The sequence below is a fragment of the Cupressus sempervirens genome, chromosome 4 (assembly GCF_028749045.1).
Source record: "Cupressus sempervirens isolate cs-2001-9-10 chromosome 4, ASM2874904v1, whole genome shotgun sequence".
NCBI lineage: Eukaryota > Viridiplantae > Streptophyta > Pinopsida > Cupressales > Cupressaceae > Cupressus > Cupressus sempervirens.
The window spans coordinates 516,433,099-516,457,536 of NC_143121.1; the positions used below are offsets into that span (position 1 = coordinate 516,433,099).

The window sequence follows — 24,438 nt, forward strand, 5'->3', positions numbered from 1 at the left end:
CCTCATGTAACTGTGACAGAATTATCTATTAAAAGAGCTCTACATCTTTAATCTTTCATCATTCTCATCCTGATGATGGGTCTTGAAGGAGATCCAAAATGCTGATTGCATTCTTCTTTTACAGTCTTTCTTCAAAAATTATTTTCCAGAGCAGAAATGTCAGATGTCTATATTTATAAAACCTAGAATTTTCTACAGAACACTAAGGCAATTGTAAGTTTACCTGGTAAAAAGCAACTACTTCCGTTGTCTCCATATTATACACAGCGAAAAAAGCAGCCTGATAATCTGAGCTTCTTGACACCTGGGATTACAAACCAATAACTCTCTAAGTAGAAAACAAATTTGTATAGACCCTAACGAACTTGATTACTCGTTGTAAAAGTACACGATTAAAAAAACCTACACACCTCAGTCCTCTGATGCTATCCATCAAATCATAGAAGCAAGAAAAATTACAATTTCCTTATGTGGGAAATAACACAAAATATTTGATCAACCTTGATGTTAAACTATCACAAGAAAAAAGTCCATGATGAAGAAACTCTCACCCCTCCATCTACACTGCCAAACTTGATGAGAAGATGATGTCGATCTAAGAATTGCACCTAAAGCGTCATAATAAAACAGATTTAGTAAATCAAAATGTAATACTGAGATTAAATATGACAACTATTGCAATAATTGAATAAACAATGTCAGATAAAACAGTCATTCCTCCACAAATCAAATTAAACACTTGAGAACGATACTTACCTTCCACATCACAAGGTCAACATAGTGCTGGAAATGGTAATAGAACCTCTTCAAATTCTGAAGCCACAAGAACAGATTTTAAAACTAGAGTTCATGTGATTTTAATAAAGTGGTATCTCAAGAGTAACTGAAGCGAATACAATATATATATTTGATGCAAGAATAAATCGTTATATATATGATCAGAAATAAAAGCAACACACAATAATGAAGCCAAGCATTGAAACTTCACTTGAATAGGTATGCATATCTTTTGGCATGTTCACCAAACATATCACAGCATTTCATATGCATTAGGTTTGTCTAAACTCAAATATTATCATAATTTATATTTCAAATGTATTAGATTTGTCTCAACTCAACTTTTTATTAATTAAAATGACAATATAAAGTCACTTTAATTAATAAAAATCTACAACTTGTTCGAGAAGCTACTTCATAAGGAGGAATTAAAAATACAGAATGATTTATCCCACATTTAGCCTGGAGGTTCACTTGGAGTTTGAGGAGTCTTTATAAACAAACTTTGTCTTCCTTCAAAATCATATGATGAGATTAGTTCATTGAAGCCATCTCTCTTGTTGTTGAGATATAGTGATCGGATTGTACTAAGGATGGACATTGAAAACCCTTCGAACCAACAAGGTTTGGGTGAAAACCCACCCCTTCCATGATTGGTGAACTCATACAGAGTTCACATCAGTGTTTAATGGTGAAGTTCTGGATTTGTATGCAAGTTGTTCGAAGATTTTGTTCAAGGAAATATCCATTCAAGCCAAGAGGGCTACTCATTGAAATCAGTCCTACATAGAACTCTTTTCTCTTGGCATCTTTGTCTGGTCCATTTGTTTGCATTTCCGGAATTATATTTGGGTTGATGAGTTTAGTGTTCTTCTGTAGAAAGAACGTTACCAGGTGAAAGCTTTCTCACTTCTCATTGTTGTTTCAGCTTCTCTCAGTGTTAGCACGATTTGGAAGAAAGGTTCCTTTGTTTTCTTAGTGAATCATCCTTATTGTATAATCAGAATCTTTTATAGTTTTCAGACAGTCAGTGAGGGTGCTTTTAGGTTGTGTAAAGGAAGCAAGACAAATGTTTGATGAAATGACTATGAGGTTTAATAGCTATTTCTGACATTTTGTGTTTCATGCAATATGTTTGACAAAATGCCACTGCTGTATGAGTGTCTTTTCAAAATATTATGACTTTATAATGACAACAGATGAATGTCTAATGCACACAATGTATTAGTAATAATGCCAATACAGAATGAGTGATAAATATTAGAATATTATTGCCATAAACTGACAGTGATGTCTGATCATCATACCATTGCAAATGTTTGATAGAATGTATCTGAGAAGTAATGTATAATATTGGTTATTGGGGATGTACACAAAATGTTTCAAAAAAATACTTGGTAAGGGACAGAGGTCTGAAATTAGTTTTCATTATAAGTGTTTGTAAAAATGTTGATGCATAGAGCTTTGATATTTTGGTGAAATTTAGCTTGAATGTCAAGTGTTTCAATTTATGTCTTCCCAATAGAAGTAATTATATCAGATTTCTATTATTCTGCAATGGTTTGACAGAATTATTATGCAAGGAATTTGCATTTTGTAATGTGTTTTTTTAGCATCATTCCAGTAAGGGATCTTACAGCAATGTTAAAAATTAGTCATTACTGTTGTCATCACTCTCAACACTATCATACCAAAAAGTTGACTACCACTATAGTAACTATCAACATATTTGCAGAGTGAACAGTTATAATTTTGGATAATTCCATTCGACTTGTCACAAGAAGAAAATATACTACACTCAATCTAAGATCTACCACTCCTTGCCTGTTGCGCAGTTTACAAACTCAACCTCAATAAACAAAAAAAAAATCCTCTCAAAAATAAAGAACATAAAATAAATACTTATTTTTTAAAAATGAAAATAGATTTTATCCAAAATACAGCTACAAAGTGTACCAAATGAGTTTGGCAAGAGTTTGCAAGCAATGACCCTAGCATGGTAAAGGTGCAATACCCCTCGTAAGGTCTGCTCTTGGTGTGTTCCCTATCACAGTACAAGGAAGAAAAGAGGGTGAAGCCCCTGCCACCAAGACCAAATGAAATGTTTCAGAACCACAAACTTCCATGGAACAAGCCATTTTAACAAATTTTAAGAAGGCAAAAAGCTATATCTTTTCAGTGTTTATGCCACATTTTGTCACATAGGATTACCCATTTTGTGTTGAGCAAGTTTTTTTGTGAACTCAAAAAGTTTCAACAAGTTTAGTAACTGTGATTAAGGGAAAATTGGCCGACAAGGACAGAGTTTATTCCAAGTGTAATTGGCTAGCAAAAACCCTCATGAGTACTCAATGATTTTATATATTGTGGTCCACTGTACATATTGATTAACATACCAAAAATCCCCAAGGAAAAGACAAATCGAAGTAGGTCTTAGAAAAGGAAAAGGAGCAGCAACTGGAAAATTAAAATATAAAAGAAAAAATTGTCACGAAAGTAAAATGTTTCCAAGTGATACTCCTCTAACAGTGCAAGGGCATGAATCTCTTGAATCTAGCACTATATTAAGGCAATGACACCAAATGTTTGCTGTTCTAACTCTTAAAATGAACACAAGAATAAATAATAGAGATGGTAATGCATACCAAATGCAGAAGGAAAATATAGATTTGTTCACGCATGAATTTGTTACAGAAAACAGGAGATAGTCAGCCAAGGACCAGAGTGATCTAACAAGATCATATTGCTTCCATTGATGATACACAATCTATTTAAAAGACCTCACATTTGCCAAGAGGAACACATCCATCAACAAACCAACACTTACAACTACCTACTGTTGACAAGAAATTAATACAGAATTGGATAGCTCATTTTATACATAATAATAGTCATTGTACACTAATTACAAACAATCTCATTTTTTTTACTCTTTATTGGGTTCGCAAGAATCAATTCACCTTACAAAAACCATTAGACAAAGATAAGACAAGATCATACAAACTGATAGACAGTATTACGAATTAAAAGGTTTAACACAGGATTGAGGATCAAATGACAACAAATGTGACAAAGGGGGGCACAAAATTTAGGTTTTGTATGGGTACCAACGACTCATTTGCCTAAAGCACACTGAATCTACATATTTCTCCACTATACTCTGCGAAATTCTCTCTCTTGCTTGCATCTTTTTTTGAAAATCAAATGACAACAAATGTGACAAAGGGGGGCACAAAATTTAGGTTTTGTATGGATACCAACGACTCGTTTGCCTTAAGCACACTGAATCTACATATTTCTCCACTATACTCTGCAGAACTCTCTCTCTTGCTTGCATCTTTTTTTGAAACATCTTGAAATGTCCCGAGATTAATGCATCAATGTCATCTTTCTTCTAGTTCCAGTACATATTTGAAATCTGTAAAGCCACTCGAATATCCTTCTGCAAGGATACATCCATTACTCCAGGAAAGAAATTCATCAAATTAAAAAACAAATGCACTATTAGGGATCCATACTTGAAGATTTATGACTTATCTATCTTGATTTTCTCCAAGTTCTCAAGTAATTGTTTCCTCAAAATCTCCCATATATCAAATTGTACATCATCCATGTTAAGGAATCTAGGATCAGAGATGGAGTTTTATTTATTTCAAATTCAGTTATCAGAGATTCACTATAATGGAGTACTGATTTAATCCTACAGATATGCAAACATATGTCTGCAAGAATGTGCATACTATATATAGTTCTCTGACATTCTACTCTGATAATACTAACAATCTTCAATTTATGTGACTGCAGATATTGAGGAGATGACCGCTGCAGATTGCAGATGTAATGGATAGTAATATTTCCTTGTGATTGATACGTTTTCCATTGCATTTGAATCATTATTTATACAAGGTTGAATAGCCATGTCACTGTAGAGACATGTCTCTATGGGACATGACTTTGATTCATAACAAATCATAATTAACATCATTTGTTAATGCCCAATCCTAAACTGGGCAATAATAAATGCAGGCCTGATAACATACATTTTAGCACTCATATTAAATACAATCCCGATAATATCCTGGTCGATCATGGTAGCACTCTTTGTTGTTTGATCTAGGCAATACAAGGAAACCATTCGATGACCTTATTGTCATGAATCAATGCTTGATGTATGAGAAGAAAAATCACAGCATATATGAATATATGCAGCCTTATCTGGGCATGATCATAAAGTATCAAATAGCTTGTGATATCAGTATGTGGAGGAAGTCAAACATATGCATCTATGTATGTATATGTATATACATATACATACGTATATGTATGTGTAAACTTGTTCCATATACTGATATCAAATTTATCAGATCCAACTGAAGCTATTACTTTAACACTCCCTCTTAGCGAGAGGGCATAAGATCAATTTCTCAATCTCAAATATCCTTGTAAAAATATAGACTATCTGATTTTCAGCACATTCAAGGACAAAACATAGTCTATCAGATAGTCAATCTTGATCTCAAATAACAAGAATCCTGATCTCCGGCTCACTCTGGGACTAAACTAGTCTATCATAATTTACTTATCATCGTGACTTCCAGCACAGTCCGAGACAGCAAGTTAATGTAGTCTATCATGACAATGGAACAAGAGCTCAAGAAACAACACAAGTAGCATCATTATTTCTGACTCATTCCAAGACAACAACTTAATGAAGTCAATCATGATGCTTTTGTTATCATAATAACCGACACATTCCGAGACAACAACTTGATGAAGTCTTATGATAACAAGTCAATCTATTGTTAAAGGTCGTCACCTTACAATAGAGACCTTACATCCAATTCAATGAAAGATCGTCACCTTTCATAATACACATGTGCACCAAAGTAACTATTAACAACAACAATATATATATATATATATATATATATATATATATATATATATATATATATATATATATATATATATATAAACAAGAGACTTAATCTCAGGATTTACATTTACATCTTAGCCATACCAAGTTTACCTCTGAAATATTCCACTTTTAATTTTGCAAGAGGTTTGCTAAATATGTCGGCAGTCTTCTCTTCAGTGCTGATATATAACAACTTGATAACATTTTTGTCCACCATATCTCTGATGTAGTGATAGGGAATTTCTATGTGCTTGGACCTGTTATGGAAGACTGGATTTATAAAGAGTTTAATGCATATTTGGATATCACAAAGTATAACTGCGAGATTCAAGGGCTTCCCAAATAGTCCAACCAATAACTTCTATAACCATACTGCTTCTCGAGCTCCCATAGATATCGCTATGTATTCTGCTTCAATAGAACTTTGAGCAACAATAGATTGCTTCCTGGTAAACCAAGATACCATAGCAGACCCAAGACTAAAACAACATCTAGTAGTGCTCTTCTGATCAATAGAATTGCTGGCCCAGTCAAAATCTGAATATCCTTGAAGTTGTAACTCAATATGGTCATATTTTAGACCAAGTCTAATGGTGCCTCATAAGTACCTCAAAATGTGACTGGCTGCCATGAGATGAATCTTTTTAGGTTCACACATAAATTGACTTAATGCATTTGTAGCATAACAAATACCAGAGGGGGTATTCACCAAGTGCATTAGAGATCAAATTATTTGTCTGTAGTATGTAGGAGTTGTGGTATTGGCTTCAGATGCTTCACTTTTGAGCTTATGAAGATTTGTCTGCATTGGAGTGGACAATGGTTAACGATCCATCATGCGAAATTTGTTTAATATGTCAATAGTATACTTCCCTTGGTTCAGGAAGATATAGTCTTCAATCTGCCATACTTCTAATCCCAAAAAATAGTGTAAGAGACCTAAATCTTTCATTTCAAATTCAGATGGAAGATCTTCTTTACACTTTGCAATAAGGTGATCTTCTCCTATTATTAGATCATCAACATAGAGAACAAGTATTAGCATATTACCCTTTGATTCTTTGAAGTATATATTAGGATCAGCTTCATTTCTTGAGCAGCCCAGTTTGGTAAGGTAACTAACTATTCTCTCATACCATGCCCTGGGAGCTTGTTTAAGACCATAAAAAGCTTTCTTTAGTTTACATGCACGTGTGTTCCTATCATGGATAACTAATCCTTTTAGCTATTCCAGGTATACTTCTTCATCAATGATGTCATTTAGGAATGTGTCTTTACATCTAGATGATGTATCTTCCACCATTTGGATGCAGCAATTGCAATGATGGTTATGACAGATGTATATCGAGCAATAAGAGCAAATGTTTCTTCATAATCAATTCCAGCCTTTTGGGAGAATCATCTAGCCACAAATCTGGCTTTATGTTTTTCAATACTGCCATCAGGTTTCTGTTTAATTTTAAATAGCCACTTTGAGGAAACAACGAATTTGTATTGGTACAATGTCCCGAATGTTGTCTTGCATTTTGTCACCACAAAATGCAGGTAACAGTACGAAACTTTTTCAACTTCGTTTCACATTTCTCTAAGTTTATTTTGTTATTTAATTGGTTAGTATTGATCAACCAATCAATTCCAATTAATATAATGAATCCTTTTACTGAAGGCTTCTGTCAAGTCTTTTTTGTTTTTCTGTTTGTCGAGCCTATGCTTGATTTTTTAGGCATTTAAAGTCCTTTTTCTCATTTTTGAGTGTGTTTGTTGGTTTTTAGTACTTTGTTTTTGTTCAAGTCATTGCTTTTGGTTTTCCCTTCGACATGATCTATCTTAGGGCTTAATCGGAGTTGGCAATCAAAAGATATGACCAATTTAGTGCCCAAAAAGTGGACCTTTTATGTGCAATTGCACAAATTAAAAATATCATGTTATATTTTTAAGTTGACATTCACTTTTTGAAAAATATAACATAAATTCACTTTATGTTATGTTTTTTAGTTACTTTATCATTTTGATTTTTCACTTAACATAACTATAGTGCATTTTATGTTATAGTTTGAAGTTGAGGTACTTTTTGATTTTTCACTTGAGTGACTATATTAATTACATAGTTTGATTTAATTTATTATTTTTAAATCAAATGCTCTAGTAAATATTAAATTTAAAATGACATTTGCACATTATATTTTAAATATGATAGTGTAAATGTAGGCAAGAGCCTACAACACAACGGTAACTTGTGAGCCTCTCATGTGGGAGGTCTTGGATTCGAATTTGCTTAACACAAAAATAATTAATTACAACAAATAACAATAATTAATCTAGGCTTCAGTTGTTTACCAATCCAAAATATATATATGATAGTGTAAATGTTATTTATGACCCATTTAAGTAATATTTCTTCAAAATTAATTTGAAATGTGTTTAATTGATCACTTAATTTGTGCAAAACATGTCTACAAGTACATTTTAATTCAAAATATGTCATTGCATCAAAAAGGTGAGATTTTGAATGAAATTGCATGTAAGTGCAAAAAAAAGATGCAAATGCATATTGCTAAAATATGCAATGACACCAAAACATTGAGACATGCATATTGCAAAAATATGTAATGACACCAAAAAGGTGTGTTTTGCTTAAAAAACATGCATATGCATCTTAGAAACTCGTTTTGGACCAAAATGCACATTTTTTAAACATGTTAATGCACCCAAAAAATGCGTTTGGGTAAAAAGAAGCTCAAGACATGTTTTTAAAACATGTATATGCATCTTTAAGGTCCATTTTGCTTATAACATATGCATTTGCATCCCAAAAACCCGTTTTTGAAGATTCAAGGGCAAAAAACTTGATGTTTTCTTCCTCCAAGAACACGTTTTTCATCAAAAATGCTTAGATCTGCCCATATAATAGCTTGAAATCCATCACAAGAGGGGCATTTTTGAGTTTTAATGGATATATGTGCATTTGGAGGTCATGATTTTGTATATCCAAGACAAAAATGACTCATATTTTTGCATTTTTGTACCACGTTTTTTGCTTAAAATGCCCAGATTTGGGGCAGTTTCGATCACTCTTTGGCTTTAATTTAAGTCGTTTTGAGGTTTTGATCCATATATATGCTATTGAAGAGCTTATTTTTGCCTTTTGATGTCAAAAAAGTTTCATTTCATGCCTTTTATGAATCATAATTTTGCTAAAAACGCCCAGAAAATTGGGTTTTTTATCCACTCTTATGCGTTTTGAAGTCACTTTTTTTGCATTTGGGTCCATGTATATGCATTTGGCGAAGACATTTTTGCATTCAAAAAACATAGTCTCCAAAGGCAATAGCGTGCATTAAAACTCAAAAACAACCCCCATTGATCCAAACGTATATCCGGATTTAGAGGAGAATTAGTCTTCAAAGTCAATGATTCTTGCTATTTTGCCTCTTTGATCTCCAACTAAGTTGACTTTTTCAAACTTGCTCATCAATTCATGCTTATCTTTCTATTTCCATGCATATTTTAGCATGAAGTTGCACACTAATTCATATATATGCCATGAATTGTGTATTTTTTCATTAAAAATGATGAAAATCATCATTTTCATACATTGGGTTGTTTCCCAAATTCCAAGTTGCATTATGAAGTAACTTACTTGTTGACATGTTTGAGTCTAAGACCAATGGCATGTGTTTCTTTTGAGCTATTTTCGTTGTTTTCTTGCTTGCCTTTTCATTTTTCTTCACTTAGAAGAAATTTCAAGTTCTTTCTCAAGAACTTGAGCACGTTTCATTTCAGTCCACCTTCCACCTCTTCATGCAAGTGCATCGTTTCATTTGACCTCCATCATTACATGCCAAGGCACATTGCATCCATTCCTTTCATATGCAATTACATGTAATACCACTTTTCACGTCATGACACATTGCATCTCATTTTCCACATGCGATTACATATAATCTTACCCTCCATCCACATTTACATGCAATCTCATCCTTCGCTTCCATTTACACGCATTTCCATTTTCTGAACCTAACTTCATGTTCGTTTTACATGAAATCCACTTTACGTGCAATGACATCCAGAGAACCCATTTTTTATCAAAGGTCACTTTTAAAATCAAAAATTATCATTTGTATGCATTCCCATGCGCCTAGCCTTCATTCCTCAAGCCATCTTTATAAGAACTCGTCCTTTTCCCATATGCATTTACATGTCATCCATCTTCTTAAGTCCCATTTTAACCCTTTGCATGTACTTTCCTTATCACATCAAATTCATTGCATATGTTCCATGAGTATCTAATCAATACTCCGAATATACTATTCCTTAGAGATCCATTTTGCCAATATTCTCATGGAGTCAAAATCCATATCTTCTAACGATGGATTCAATCCCATTGAAACTTTCATGTTGCAACAAGTCAATATATGCCAGGATTTCTATAAAGAATGAAGACATCTAGTAAAGATGGCACACTTCAAATCAAAGAAACATTAGTTCTTCTGGTCTCCATTTTCCAAATGGTTGTCTGAGAACCGGAGTTCGTGATGGAATGCGATTCAAGCACTTTGATTCAAAAAAAAAATTTTAAGGTGTTGGTGGTAAGTTATTCTTAGTTTACATCCAAACACTATCGAGAAGGTTTTAAAAGTATCAGAGATTCCAAAATATGCCAATCTATAAAGGAGAATTCGCAACATTAAGTTTTCAAATGACAACAGACAATTCATCAAAGAGAATTAGAGGCTATCAAAGATGCAACACCATGGTTATCAAGGTGAATGCAATGATACGAAATATAGGAACTCCTGATCCTATTATCATCCAGGATTGCATATCCAAGTACAAGGCCCTTCAGAACAATCCCTAGGATTGTTTCATTTCTCTTTTGTCTTTCTTCTTCTTATTTCATGTTTGTAATTGAAGAGAATGTATTACATGAAATGTGTAATTACATGAAATACGAATTACATGTGTAATGACATGTAATCCAATAATTTCTATTGTTAGTTTGACCAAGTCAAAGTTCGTTGAGTTACTCCCACTTTTTCCTCCATATTTTTCTCAACTCCTTTACTTATATAAAGGAGTGCCCCTTCATTGTAAAAATCATCTTTCGGTGTATGCAAGAAATCTTTGCAAGACCTATGCAAGCATAACTTTGATTGTGTAGTACGAATTTGGTAGAAAAGTGAATAAAAGAAGCAATTGGATTTGAAGCTTTGACTAGAAGCAATTGTTATAGAGCAAATTAGAAGCTTTGACCTTAATTTGTGCCTATTGTCTTCGATTCATGTTGTTATTATGTGTTCAATAATAGAGCATAGTGAGTAAAGCAATCAGAGCCAACGCCTTGGTTGGGAGCAGTTGTGGTGATACATAGACTAGAAACTTTGACTGTAGCTTATATCACCATCTCAAATTCATGAAAAATAGTTAGAATTCCCCTACTTCTGGAAGTCTTTGCGCCCCAATGGTAGAGGTTTATCTTATAGAATATATTAAAATAGGACCTAGAGCCAAATCGGTATGCTTTCAACTAGCCTTTGAATTGCTGTTGGTTTATGGGTATCACTGTTTCCAACTATTAGATAGAAGTGTAAGTAGAAATTTCATTTTGCCCATTACTCGCTCCGTGGGTAAGTGGATTCTTTCCTGAAATCTAAGAGGAAAGGAATATTGGTAACACCCCTCACAAATCTCTCAACATTTTTCTTACCTTGAGCTGATCCAAGGAGCGATGAGAAGGGGGAGCCTTCCCTATAAGGTAGGAGAGACTTTGTCTCACACACTATGGCTGGTCATCTTATTTTGCGATTGAATTTTATCCAAAACTGTCGGTTGCAAAATATCCACCCAACACCGAACATCATTTTTTAATATGGATTGATATTCCTCAATCATGGCATCTTTCCAGGCTTGAGATTTCAAGGCTTTTTCAACATCTAAGGGTTTTGATTGAGTGGGCTCATTTATGAGTGTCATAACATGTGTGACTTCTTGTTTTCTTATTTTCTTTAAAGATTTCATCAGGAGTCGCATTATTTTCTTTAATCATTTTTCTTGCCCATAATGGTATTTTCTTATTGAGTGGATTTGAGTCATATTTAGAGTTAGGTGTTGTGGGTCCATTATCTTTTGTACAACTCTCCCTCTCAATCATAGTACTTTCATCGAACTCTAGGATGGGGTCATCATTTGGTTCTTCTATATTTTTAGAATTTTTATATGCACAATCTTCAAACTTAACATCTCTACTGATCCCAATTGTCCTTGACCCTGGTATGTTTACTCTGTAAGCTTTGGAAGATGTAATAACCCCAACAAGTTATAACTTCTTCAAACACCATAAATTTTTATACTTCAGTGGTTTGACATTTCGTCAAACACTTTGCAAGCAAGCTCTGATACCACTGTAATGACCCTGCTCAAATCCGACCTTAAAATGCTGATTGAAGGCTCGAAAAATTTTGTCAAACACTTTGCATACAAGGGGTCATATAACTGATATAACTTTTCAGATTGCTACAATGACTCTTGTTTCGATTTGCATCAAAGAGAATGCTTACAAAAAAACTACAGATTGTCTAAACAATGACCTAACATGAATGTGCAACTAATTTTGACAATATTCAATACAAATATGAGACTTAACTACTTGCAATATGTAGCTACAGCAACTAGTGATTATGACAAATACTTTGGATGCAACCTAAGATGGCATTAATGCACTTACAACCAAGTGTCATTAATATAAACACTTAGTATGCAAAATTATAACATTATTTATGCCAAAAAGAGAACTTACAGCCAATTGATATTTTGTCAAACAATTGGAATGCAAACTAATAAGCTGATCATCAACCCTAGGTTTGCAATATAGATAGTCTAAAAATTACAACGCTCTTTCAATTGCAAAATCCTAGCCTTCCTTTGATACCAATAATGTCAAATGGCAAACAAAGACAAGTACAATGTGAAATAGTGATGTGCTGAAGCTATATTTTGTACTTAGCTGAAAACCTACATTTCTCAAAAAATATGCCAAATGAGAAGTGAAGAACCTGATTGTAGAAGCTGCAATAATTTTCTTCAATGCTGCCCCTTCTACTTTGTTTTTTTCTGCTCTGCTTTTTCCACTTGCTTTTTCCAGATTTGCTTTTTCCGTTTTGCTTTTTCGGATTGCTTTTCTCGGCCTGCTTTTTTCGGTCCTGCTTTTTCGGCCTGCTTTTTCGAACTACTTTTTCAGCCTGCTTTTTTGGTTCTGCTTTAGAATCGCTTCCTATAATTTCAGACCTGCTAGAAATGACCTCCAATAATTTCGGCCCTGCTAAAAATGCCTCCTGAAATGCTGAAAAATGGCCTTAGGCCCAATGATGCCCTAGCTGAAGTGACTGAAGTATCACCTCCAAATGTGCAACCCTTCAAAAGATATTTCACTTCCTCAATTATGCAAATCCAAGGGAGTTTTCGTTCTCAAAGATCAACTGACTATCTGAAACCACTTGGCTCCACAATAGACTTTGTGACTGAATCACAATTTGATGTCAAGACAGAAATAAACAACTGGACGATCAGAATGAAGCTCGGGGTGCCTATTTATTCTTTTTTCTCCACTTTCTCCAAAAACTTCTAGAACATTATTTTATTTTATCTATTAAGTGACTTTATAAAATATTTTATAATTCAAGTCACTTTATTAAATTAATTAAATATAAAGTTACCTTTTAATATTTATTTATTTGATAACTTTATAAATAATTAACTTAATACCACTTATTTATTTAATTAAAATAATTAATTAGTCATCCTCATAAAATATTCATTATTTTGGACAACCTAATTAATTAAATTAATTAAATGAAATTGCCTCCAAAATGGGGACATGACAAAAGACTTGCTATAGCTAACAAATATGCCTTTCTTTCCTGAGGGCTCTAGTTTAGTCCTTTTCTCTTTTAGGTATATCAATGTATACAGGTCACCCAAAGATTCTTCAGTGACTTAGATCAGGTTTGATTCCTGAGAAGACTTCTTCAGGAGTTACATTTTCTATAAATGAATGAGGGCATTTGTTTTGAATATATACTGCATTATTGGAGGCTTCAGCCCAGAATGTTATGTGAAGATTTTAATCATGCATCATGGCCCTAGCTGCTTCAATAATAGTTTTATTCTTCCATTCGGCTACTCCATTTGTTGAGGATCATATGGTATTGTATACTCCCTCTTAATCCCAATAGATATGCAGAACTCTTTTCCATCATCCTTCGAACCAAGAGCCTTATGCTTGAATTGAACATATTGTGATTTGCCCGTTTTGTTGTCGTGGTTGTATAATTGATTAAATTTTCAAACAAGGTACTCCTGAAATTTTCCAACCTACCATCAATATCTGTGTAGAAATTGAATAGCTCCACTAATTACATCATCGTTGCCATCATGAACAGCCATGCTGAATTACGGGGACACCTGATAACTGATTTGTCCCTGAATCTGCTCTGGAACAAGGTTTGAGAAGGATAAAGTGAAAATTGTTGAAACTGTTCCTGTAACAACAACTTTTGATGAATATGATCTTCCTGTGCTAAAACAAAACTCTATTTCATTTTCCACTATGCTCTTCTCTTCATATGCTCGTGTACCCATAACTGAGGCATATATATTAAAATAAACCTGGAAGTTAGAAGATTGAATGGTCTACTAGCTCCGAGGCAACATAAGATCTGACTGACTTTACACAGTAATAATAGCATGTCCATCTCCATCATTGGTTCATGAACAGATCTGTTTATCAGTCTGTATATTCTGAATTTCTTTTACTTCAGATTATTTGCTATTCCTCATGTTGCAAACCACATTCTTGAAGATAGTTTTCAAATATTTTGTTCTTAATCAGATTAGTCATAATAGATCATCATTTACCTTCAAGAATAATTCGTTAGAAAGTAATGATTGGCAGGAGGCGTGTAAAAATGAATGAATCTATAAGTTTTCTGTAAAGATCATATCTATAGGGTTCATCCATCCACTGGAAGCTTCTGGTGATTTAAATTATTTATCTGCAACAATCTATCTCATGTACTAAATAGCTTTATGTGAGCAACATTGGTCAGTCCTCGTTATTGACAACCCTTTCTAGTTTGGTCATATATATATATATATATATATATATATATATATATATATATATTGTTGACTCTATTTATTATCTTCATTTTCTTGATCATGGCTTTTACTGGTTTGACACATATTGTTTGAATAAAAGTAGTGGGTAAGATCTGGAAATTCTCCCTTTGGCATGGTATTTGGGACTCGAAATTTTGCCAAAATTTAGAGTTCCATCACTCCCAACAACTACCACACCCTCTAGAACATTTTTAACAACCGCGACATAAAATGAGTTCCCGGACATATACATTAATGTCTAACATCCACAACTTGAAGCTGAGAAAATAGAAAGGAAATCAGTAAATGTTCTAAGACTCACAGAAAATCCTCTGCAAGCAGCACAGTTTTTCATTTTTTTCTACAGGGTGTGTTGGCAATGTTTGACACAACTCAGCTTGTAAAACAAATCTATGTAATATTCTAACTACTTGTTTTTTTTGTTCTGTCACAACATACCTGACAAGGAGATATCATCTTATATAGTCCAACTCACAACAAAATAATCAAGCACTAAACGTTTATTTTAACACTCCTCCAATAATGGCCCTTGAGCCAACAATATATAGAATAAATCAGAATGCATGAAATCTCCTTAATAATAGACTTCAGATATATTTTTCTGGGACTACACTTTGCGCCCATCACCTAGAAAAGTCCGCCCAGAAATAAAATATTCCATTTTTCCAACTCTGATAGATATTTTGGAACTGCCTAACCTCCTACTCCATTTGTATATCTGCAATAAGTTCTAATCAAACCTCTGACTATGCCCAATAGGATGACAAGTTCAATGACCTGATACCACTGTAATATTCTGGATAGATATTTTCCACAAAATTTCTCACAATAAACTTTCCAATGCAAAGAGATTGCTTTATGCTTTAAAGTTTAAGCTTCAGGTTTGACCAGCAAATAAACAACAAATGCTCATATAAAAAACCTTGGAAATTTCTATTGTACTTAGAAATACAATATCATGAACAGCAAGTAAATATAAACTCTTCAAAAATATGTTACTGCATTATACATCAATAATACAATAACAAACATCAAGTTCAATATTAGATATAGAAATACAGTCAGATTGGAAATATACGAAAGAGTAAGCACAAATGAGACACCTGGTGTGATGTCTCCACAGACAATGGGATTGAGTCCACTGTCTATTGGCAGAAGGATTTCCGTCCTCAACATGGATGAAAGTTGAAGCTTTCCAAATAACTCTCCAAGAGAGAAAATGAAGTTTATAACATAAATTAAGCATATCCTAAATGAACTCCTCTTTCTTCCTTTAAGGATCCATCTTGAGACTATTCAAATTCCCCTTTTGTCTTTCATCTTATTTCCCTTTTGTCACATTTTCCCCTTTTTAATTAAAAGAGACTTTTTAATTAATTTAACTCCAAAGTCACTTATAATTAATTTATAAGTTGGACTTGTAATTTTCTAATGTCCCCAAAAAAGGGACATTACAGTGTAGAAATAGGTGTCTATCAACTGATCATCATCCTGAATTAGCCAACTGAATAAGCAGATCACCCTCCAAAACTAAAAACAACTCCTCCAAGAATTCTGAATCAACATTCGAATTCCATAATTGTCTCCCTATGCAAGGAATCATACAATGCACCTCCTTGTGTGAAAAAACCACACCATCAAGTATACTAGACTCAACCATCCCATATTAAGTAGACTTAACCACAGTACTATCATCATGCTCAACACCTGTGATGGTAGAATAACTATAGGCATTGGAACAATGTGGTTGAGTTCTAGCTATATGAGGAGAAGAATCAATCAATGAATATCCATGAACACTATCCTTTCTCCTTATATGCTCCTTGGCCATAATGTTGACCAAGTTACTATCCAAGGCTGATTTGTAATCAGTGTTATGCCTCTCTGTCAAATGTAATAAATCAGTCACCTCCTAGTTGCAATCAGTATCAATCTGTGACTCTTGATCAATATCAAAAGGTGTTCCATCATCAAACTCAAATAGTGGATTCTCCAATGTCCAATCAGCATCCATCTCAAAAAGTGAATTACTATGCTTCATTGAATCAACTTAAGTTGGCTGAAAGTTTATCATCATAAGAATAACTATCCTCAGGTGCCACTACACAAATAGTTGATCCAAAAGATACCTCATCACCCTTAGAGTCATCAACCAAAGGACATGGTGTCATAATAGAGACTCCCTTGTATTCTTGGGTGGCTGATCCACAATACCATCAACTTCGTCCCTGCTAAGCTGCCCATATGACTGAGTTTTATCTTTCTTTTCATCCCACTCTATAAGCTTAAACAATTCTTCTTTCCTTCCCCCTTCAATTTTGGCCCTTATTAAGAACGGTTTCAGTTTTGACTCACATTGTGTGTTGACACTAGTAACCAAACTACAAGCATCTAAAGCAGTAACACGTGCTTGTTCCAAATCAGCTAATATGGTGGATAAGAAATTTTGTGAATCATCATTACTCTCTTCAATCAAGGACATAATGGATTGCATGAAGCATAAAGCATTTCTTTTGTGGCCCCTTTTAATAGTAATCAAGAACTAATGGAACATATCGTGAATTAGATCTTCACAACCAAGATCCAACATAATCACACAAGCACGAAGTTTTGCAACTGATTCTAAAATTTAGACTACCTTATCAAAGGATGTGTTGGTTCCCAAAACCACAGATTGGAAATCCAAGAGCCAACCACTTCTCCAATAGGACCTCTCAATCAGTTCTGGCCAATGAATGGGAATATTTCTCGATTCCCCTGCACTTCAGGCTTCGCTACACCCAGGCGGGTAAACCTTTACCTCAAACGTTGACTGTCTGGTTCAAGGCTTTTCTATAGTGAATTTGAACTTATGGAGTTCTCTGGCTGGCAAGGTCCTCGAACTCAAAAATAAAAACTGGATGCTGGATAATGGTTACATGTTTTGTATAAATGAATAATTAATTTGATGCTTGTAGAAGGAATATATAGATTTTATGACTTCAATAATAAAAAGACCAGTGCCTCTGCTCATCCGAGCAATAGAGTCAACTTCAGTGAATTTTCACGTACAACTTTATAATGTTTTACACACTTTACTGCCAACAATTAAATAATCAAGATGCGACAGATCAAATATTATACGCAATCTTAAATTAGTCCAGATTGAATTTTAACTCCTGTGGCAGGGAGACAAACTCGACACATATACGAAAGCAATTTAATATTTCACACCATCTGTGATGATCGAATTTAAATGCTAAATGACCTTGTCCACTTATCCGACATTTAAATTGTATATAGAATTCCAAATAATAATTACAAAGGACGATTCATCTGCAATTTAAATCTTCACACCTTTAAAAATAAACAAAACACATTTTATTTTATTATTAAAATAAAATAATGGAATTTATATTACAAAATCATATTAAATTCCCTATCCCTCCGTACAATAAAAAATATAAAATAGTTCTTCAGATTGTTGGAATGTTCCGATATATTCCTCTTGACTTCCCCTTTCAACTTGTATTTATGTCTTTCTTTGCAAATAGGTGTAATGTTCAATATGAAACATTGTATCTTCTTATTAAATTGCACCTTTTCATGATTTCATTTTAATTTAAAATACAAATAAGGTAATTGTTGATTCCATTGCATTAAGAAATTCATCATTTGTTAGAGATTGATCAACATAATACCAAAACTTGCAATAATAATATGCACAATTATAAGACTTCATTTTTTATGAAAGCATCCTGTCTGTTCAGAGATGTAACACTTGAATGTATTGAAGAGATGCCAAGATTAACACTCCAAAATCTGTTGGTGTTTCCCATCGCCGAGTATATCCATAACATTTCGAAGCCATATATAACTCAATTGATTTTGATCGCTCCTGAGTCTTCACTGCATATACATTATTGCCATCACCTTCGAACCCATTATTTTGCTGGATATGCAAGATATTGGGATATCATAAAAAAGTATTCACACTTATGTTAATATTCAAAAAACAGTATTCACACTTATGTTAATATTCAACATCATTAAACTCTCTTTATATGGCATCCAATCGTGTCATTTATCTTTGCAGTATATTTGTCACACATCCCTGCCATACACACACATAGGTATCTACATGATGGTCATTGCTTCCTATATTATCAAAATTGCTGATCTTTTCATAACCATCGGATTGATGGAGTCACTACATTTTATCTTTATGTCATTGTTTATCGCATCTGGTCTTACATTCACTGTCGGTACAATCATCTCCAAAAGGTGTTCATTGTTTGTGTATACACATGATGTATCTGGTTTTCAAGTTTCCACCACTTTGATTATCGTTGCTTGGGAAAGTTTGACATTATGTAATACTTGTTCACACTATAAACTTCTATCTTTCATCCATTGGCTCAAATAATGATAAGCATAACATCTCTAACATTCTTGTGATATGAACTTCCAAAGTCATTACAGATGTGCAACCATTCCAGCTTTCAACATGTTATTTTCTGAAATAAGTTTGGAGCATGCGATTTTTTATTTTCAATCATCGGATTATCTGCCAACCACTGTTGAGATTTCTTCATAACATTTTTGAATCATGAGTTCCCTTAGCTGATTTGTTTCCTTTTGGATAATCCATGAAGAGATTGAGAAGAGCAAGTTGCTTCAATAAACTTATGGTCATGAAGAACTCCACTGGGTCTAGGTTGTAGCGGTTATGAAGAGAACTTGATGGATTCCAAATACTTTTGCAAGACAAGTGGGGCTTCCTGTGCTGCTTCCTCACAAACAGTTCTATAATGTGACCAAGCTGTGCACATTGATCTATTCTTACACTCATCAAAGTTCAAACAAACCCCCACCTAGCAAGACTGATATCATGCTCATGCTTTTACAAAATTGCTATAACCAACTCAACACAGCGTACAGTAGATTTCACAACTGGAAAGATTAGGGTAACTGGAAATATGGTCACTCCTTGAAAGTTTGAAAATGCTTGTATAAATGTTGGCTTCATTTGTTAATTATAATAACTTCACTCTCCGGAATACTTTAGTCATGGCTTTTTATTGGTTTGAAACATATTGTTTGAATATAAGTAGTGGGTAAGATGTAAAAATTAGCCCCCTGACATAGTGTTTGGGACTCTAAATTTGCCAAAATTTAGAGTTCCATCCGGATGGATTATGGATATCACGTAATCCTTGAAATTTTTCCACAATTAATTGGAATACCTCCGTCATAAATTCCCTACTGTAAGAATCACATGGTGTTATTATCCTCATAACATGAACAATACATTGGGTGCCTGCAAGTCTTACCTCCCTATCAGGATGATCAACAATACTGGCTTAACCAAAGGGATCACAACAAGATGGATGTTCACTTGTTTACTCTTTCAACCTAGTTGTTCTATTGTGGATAAACAATTCTCTATTGCTTCCAAATTATGAAGTAATTTATAACTTGATTGAGGCAAAGACGAAAGTTTTCTTTCTATTATATAGAACTTTTCTTCGAGAATTTGTTTCTTGTCCTTGGCAATAAATGATGATAGCTTCCGAAAGATGTTTGCTGCTGTCTTGGAATATTGTTCGCAGCAATATTCATAAATTGTTAATAGGAAAGGTTTGTAGAAAATACCTTGCAAAAGATAGCCCAACTGTAATTTTGTCACTCTACTTGCTACTTGAACGACCTTGTTTCCTATTTAAGTTTAGGCCTGACCAGAATGGGTAAAGATACTAGCATAGGGTATTACCCCAAAAATTTGTTATGTTTCTTGAGTTTGTATAGCTTTCCTCCCCATAGATTTTCAGATTTTTGTATGTTGTCATTTAATCAATATCTTGTTTGCAAATTTCTTGCAAGGTAGGAGAGAAATGTTATAAATGCTCCAAAGCACTGATATAACCACGTCAACCACTTCCAATTCTAATTCACGCGAACTGCTTCTAGATATTTGTAAATATTGTAAAAGCCTGATGATAATGTTCTTTTGCAATATTTAGTTTACAGCACTTGAAAACTATATATTGACTTGTCCAAATAATATTCGCTCAACTTCCAATGTCGTAGAAAATGCCCCAATTGACTTCACTCAACAACTCAGTATTATCTCCCTGAACCCTGTCAAATAGTCACTCAACACAATTTTATCATACCCCTTAGGTAGTCACTAGTTCCTTAGCAAATTTAATATTTTGGCACCGAAGAAATGGATTGAATTACACCACTTTCACAAAATTTCTTGAGCTCTTCAAAATATTGGACAACACTTCCTCGTTGCTCCCATCATGCTATACAATTATGCTTATTGGTAAATTTTAACTACAATACACCGGCATGTTGGCCTGTATTCACTGTTTCTTCCTTCAACAATTATTCATACGTTCATCTTACAGAGATTTGAATGCCTATAATAGACACGTAGAAGCTAAAATTGTTTATTATCTAAATTTGTAATGTATAACATGTTTTTGTAGTTTAGTTTTGAGCCTCAGTTATTTGCAAATATTTTTGAACACAAACTTGGGAGTTCCCAATTCACAGATCTTAACATTTGCTGAATAGTTTGAATTCCAAGATTCACATTACTGCAACTAATAATTGGCTCGATAGAGCTTCAATGGTTAATTACATAGTGTTCAGAATAAAGATAATCTTTTGAATGTTGAATCCCAGCGATAATTGTTTTGTAAACAAAAAAAGAGTCTTTTTATGACATGCTAGTCACAATGTATTAAGCCTGATGAATATATATTCACGCTACACCAATGGGTTAGGCCTCAACAAATTATTTCTCCTTCAAGATATACAGCGATATAAAATTTCCCAAATATATCTCTTGCATTGTTAGCATAATATTCAAAATATATTGTTATGAAATAATTGTCAGCCGACTGGACGGTTCCGGCGGTGTTTCTATAGCTGATGGATCGACTGTCGTCGGTGTTTTGTATTTTGTAGCCGACGGGTAAATAGTTTGTAGCGGACATAATGTTTGTGGCCGACGGTGTAATAACCCCAATAGGTTATAACTTCTTCCAACACCAAAAATCTTTATACTTCAATTGTTTGACATTTCGTCAAACACTTTGCAAGCAAGGGTCCTCTGACTGATATAACTTTTCAGATTGTTGCAGTGATTCTTGTTTGGATTTGCCTCAAAGAGAATGCTTACAAAAGACTCCAAATTGTCTAAACAATGACCTAACATAAATATGCAACTAATTTTGGCAATAGTGAATGCATATATGAGTTCTAATCATGAAAATGATCACCTACAGCCAACTGGTATTTTAACAAACAGTTGGTATACAAGCTAACTGGCTGATAAGAAATGATATATTAACGCTCAAAGACAACTATTAATGACCAGCAATTGCATCTCCTTGATTGAGAATGAGTATCCAATACAATATTCATACTAAGTTAGCCAAGACTCTTGGCATTTACAAAGATATCAGAATATGATGATTGCTGGTAAAGTAATATACCTACAGCTGCCAATGAAAACTAATGCAATACTAAATCTCTAACTTCAATACTCCCCTACAGTAGTACGCTAATCACATGCATGATTAAATACAACTAAAGCCATAGATTGCTGATACCATTGTGAGAAATGTAAAAATGAATGATGTATCTATTAATGAATGATAGGTCTGATACGAAATGACAATTACAACAGCACTCTATAGTGAGAGGCAACTATGAAAATACACATCAGACCTGGCATATGAAGTCGCCTTAGAGAATAGATGTATTGCAATACCACTGAACAGAAAATAACCTCCTCAAGTGCCCAAGTCGTGCCTCTCTAGCTGCTGCCCCTGATTGTAGATGGCTGTAATAATTTTCTTTGCTATTTCGAATTTGCTTTTTCGGATTGCTTTTTTCTTTTGGATTGCTTTTCCGGACTTGCTTTTCCGGCCTGCTTTTTCGGTTTTGCTTTTTCGGCCTGCTTTTTACGAACTGCTTTTTCGGCCTGCTTTTTCGAACTGCTTTTTTGGCCTGCTTTTTCGAACTGCTTTTTCGGTCTGCTTTTTCGAACTGAAATATTTTTTCTCAATGTAGCACAAATAGAAGACTGAAGTATCTTCCTCCCAGCTGCAATAATTCAAGTGATATTTCACACCCTCAAAATCGCGTACCAATTGAGAGTTTTCGTTCTCAATGGCCGCAAATATTTTTTCTCAATGTAGCACAAATAGAAGACTGAAGTATCTTCCTCCCAGTTGCAATAATTCAAGTGATATTTCACACCCTCAAAATTGCGTACCAATTGAGAGTTTTCATTCTCAATGGCCAGTTGTGACTATTGCAAAAACCCTAGGCTCCACAATGCACATCAACAAACATCAACATCAACAACAACAAATCTGGATGATTAGAATGAAGCCCGGGGTACCTATTTATTCTTTTTCTCCACTTTCTCCAGAAACTTCTAGAACATTATTTTATTTTATCTATTAGTGACTTTATAAAATATTTTATAATTCAAGTCACTTTATTAAATTAATTAAATATAAAGTTACCTTTTAATATTTATTTATTTGATAACTTTATAAATAATTAACTTAATATCACTTATTTATTTAATTAAAATAATTAATTAGTCATCCTCATAAAATATTCATTATTTTGGACAACTTAATTAATTAAATTAATTAAATCAAATTGCCTCCAAAATGGGGACATGACAGACGGACTCCTCCGGAAAGGTTCGGCGGATAGTATTTATATCCCGTTTGGGATCATTGTAAATCATGAATCATCTTCTATTACTGATCTGATGAAGCATAATGTATGTTCTGGCATATGCGAATATAATTTTGCTATTTTGTTCCATTGTCTGTATGCGTTGATTTCTTTACCAGTACGGTAAACAATAATAAGCAAAGACAAATACTTATCCTCTCCTACTTGACCCGTGTTATCATTGTTGACGTCGATTGGCTATGAAAACTCACTCTATGAAGAAATGATAGATATTCTTAATGAGTAACTCTAGAGGCATTACTTTATGAATTAGCACTCGCTATTTTTTTTTAGGAGCATCCTGATTCACAAGACTTTCTCCTATGAAATTCAAATATTGCCAGCTCAACCATGTATCATTTTTTGATGCCTGCAATGAAACAATTCTGAAAAAGTCTTCAGAAGTATATGAACATGTTGTGACCACAGATAACTTGCTTCGGCAAAATAACGTTTCAAACTTCAATTAACAAATTATTCCTTCGACGAACTTCAATGTTATGCTCAATAATATTCTTAAATAATAAACCTTTAGAACTTAACGAAATGTTCAATAAATTTGTTCACGGCAATATCAGACCACAATTTATGGCTTCCAAACACTCGTTATTAGAATTCCACCATAACTTCCCTTCTAATGTTTGAATGTGTTGGGCGGAGTAGTCCTTAGTTCATTCTCAATTGCTTCTGACCAGACTTATAATGGAAAATGTTCAAGGATCCTCAGCCATCAAGACTCACAAGAATGTTCTTGCTTCAAATATGCCAAAGGCATTACACTTCAAAATAATATCTCCAATTGTTAGGTGTAT

At 33.8% G+C, this 24,438-nt stretch overlaps 1 protein-coding gene across 3 annotated transcripts in view; it reads right to left on the reverse strand.

Moving 5' to 3' along the window:
• DET1 (light-mediated development protein 1 / deetiolated1 (DET1)) overlaps positions 1 to 24,438 on the reverse strand; it is a 261,899-nt gene that overhangs the window by 123,029 nt on the left and 114,432 nt on the right. For all 3 annotated transcript variants that reach the window (XR_016363900.1, XM_089825740.1, XM_089825741.1), the window contains exons 5-7: positions 757 to 813; positions 552 to 608; positions 224 to 304 (exon numbers count right to left, since the gene is read on the reverse strand). Coding sequence is in view for 2 of the 3 variants with exons in the window: in XM_089825740.1 (XP_089681866.1) it covers positions 224 to 304; positions 552 to 608; positions 757 to 813 (195 nt within the window). In the remaining variant the exon portion in view is untranslated. The remainder of the gene's footprint in view (positions 1 to 223; positions 305 to 551; positions 609 to 756; positions 814 to 24,438) is intronic.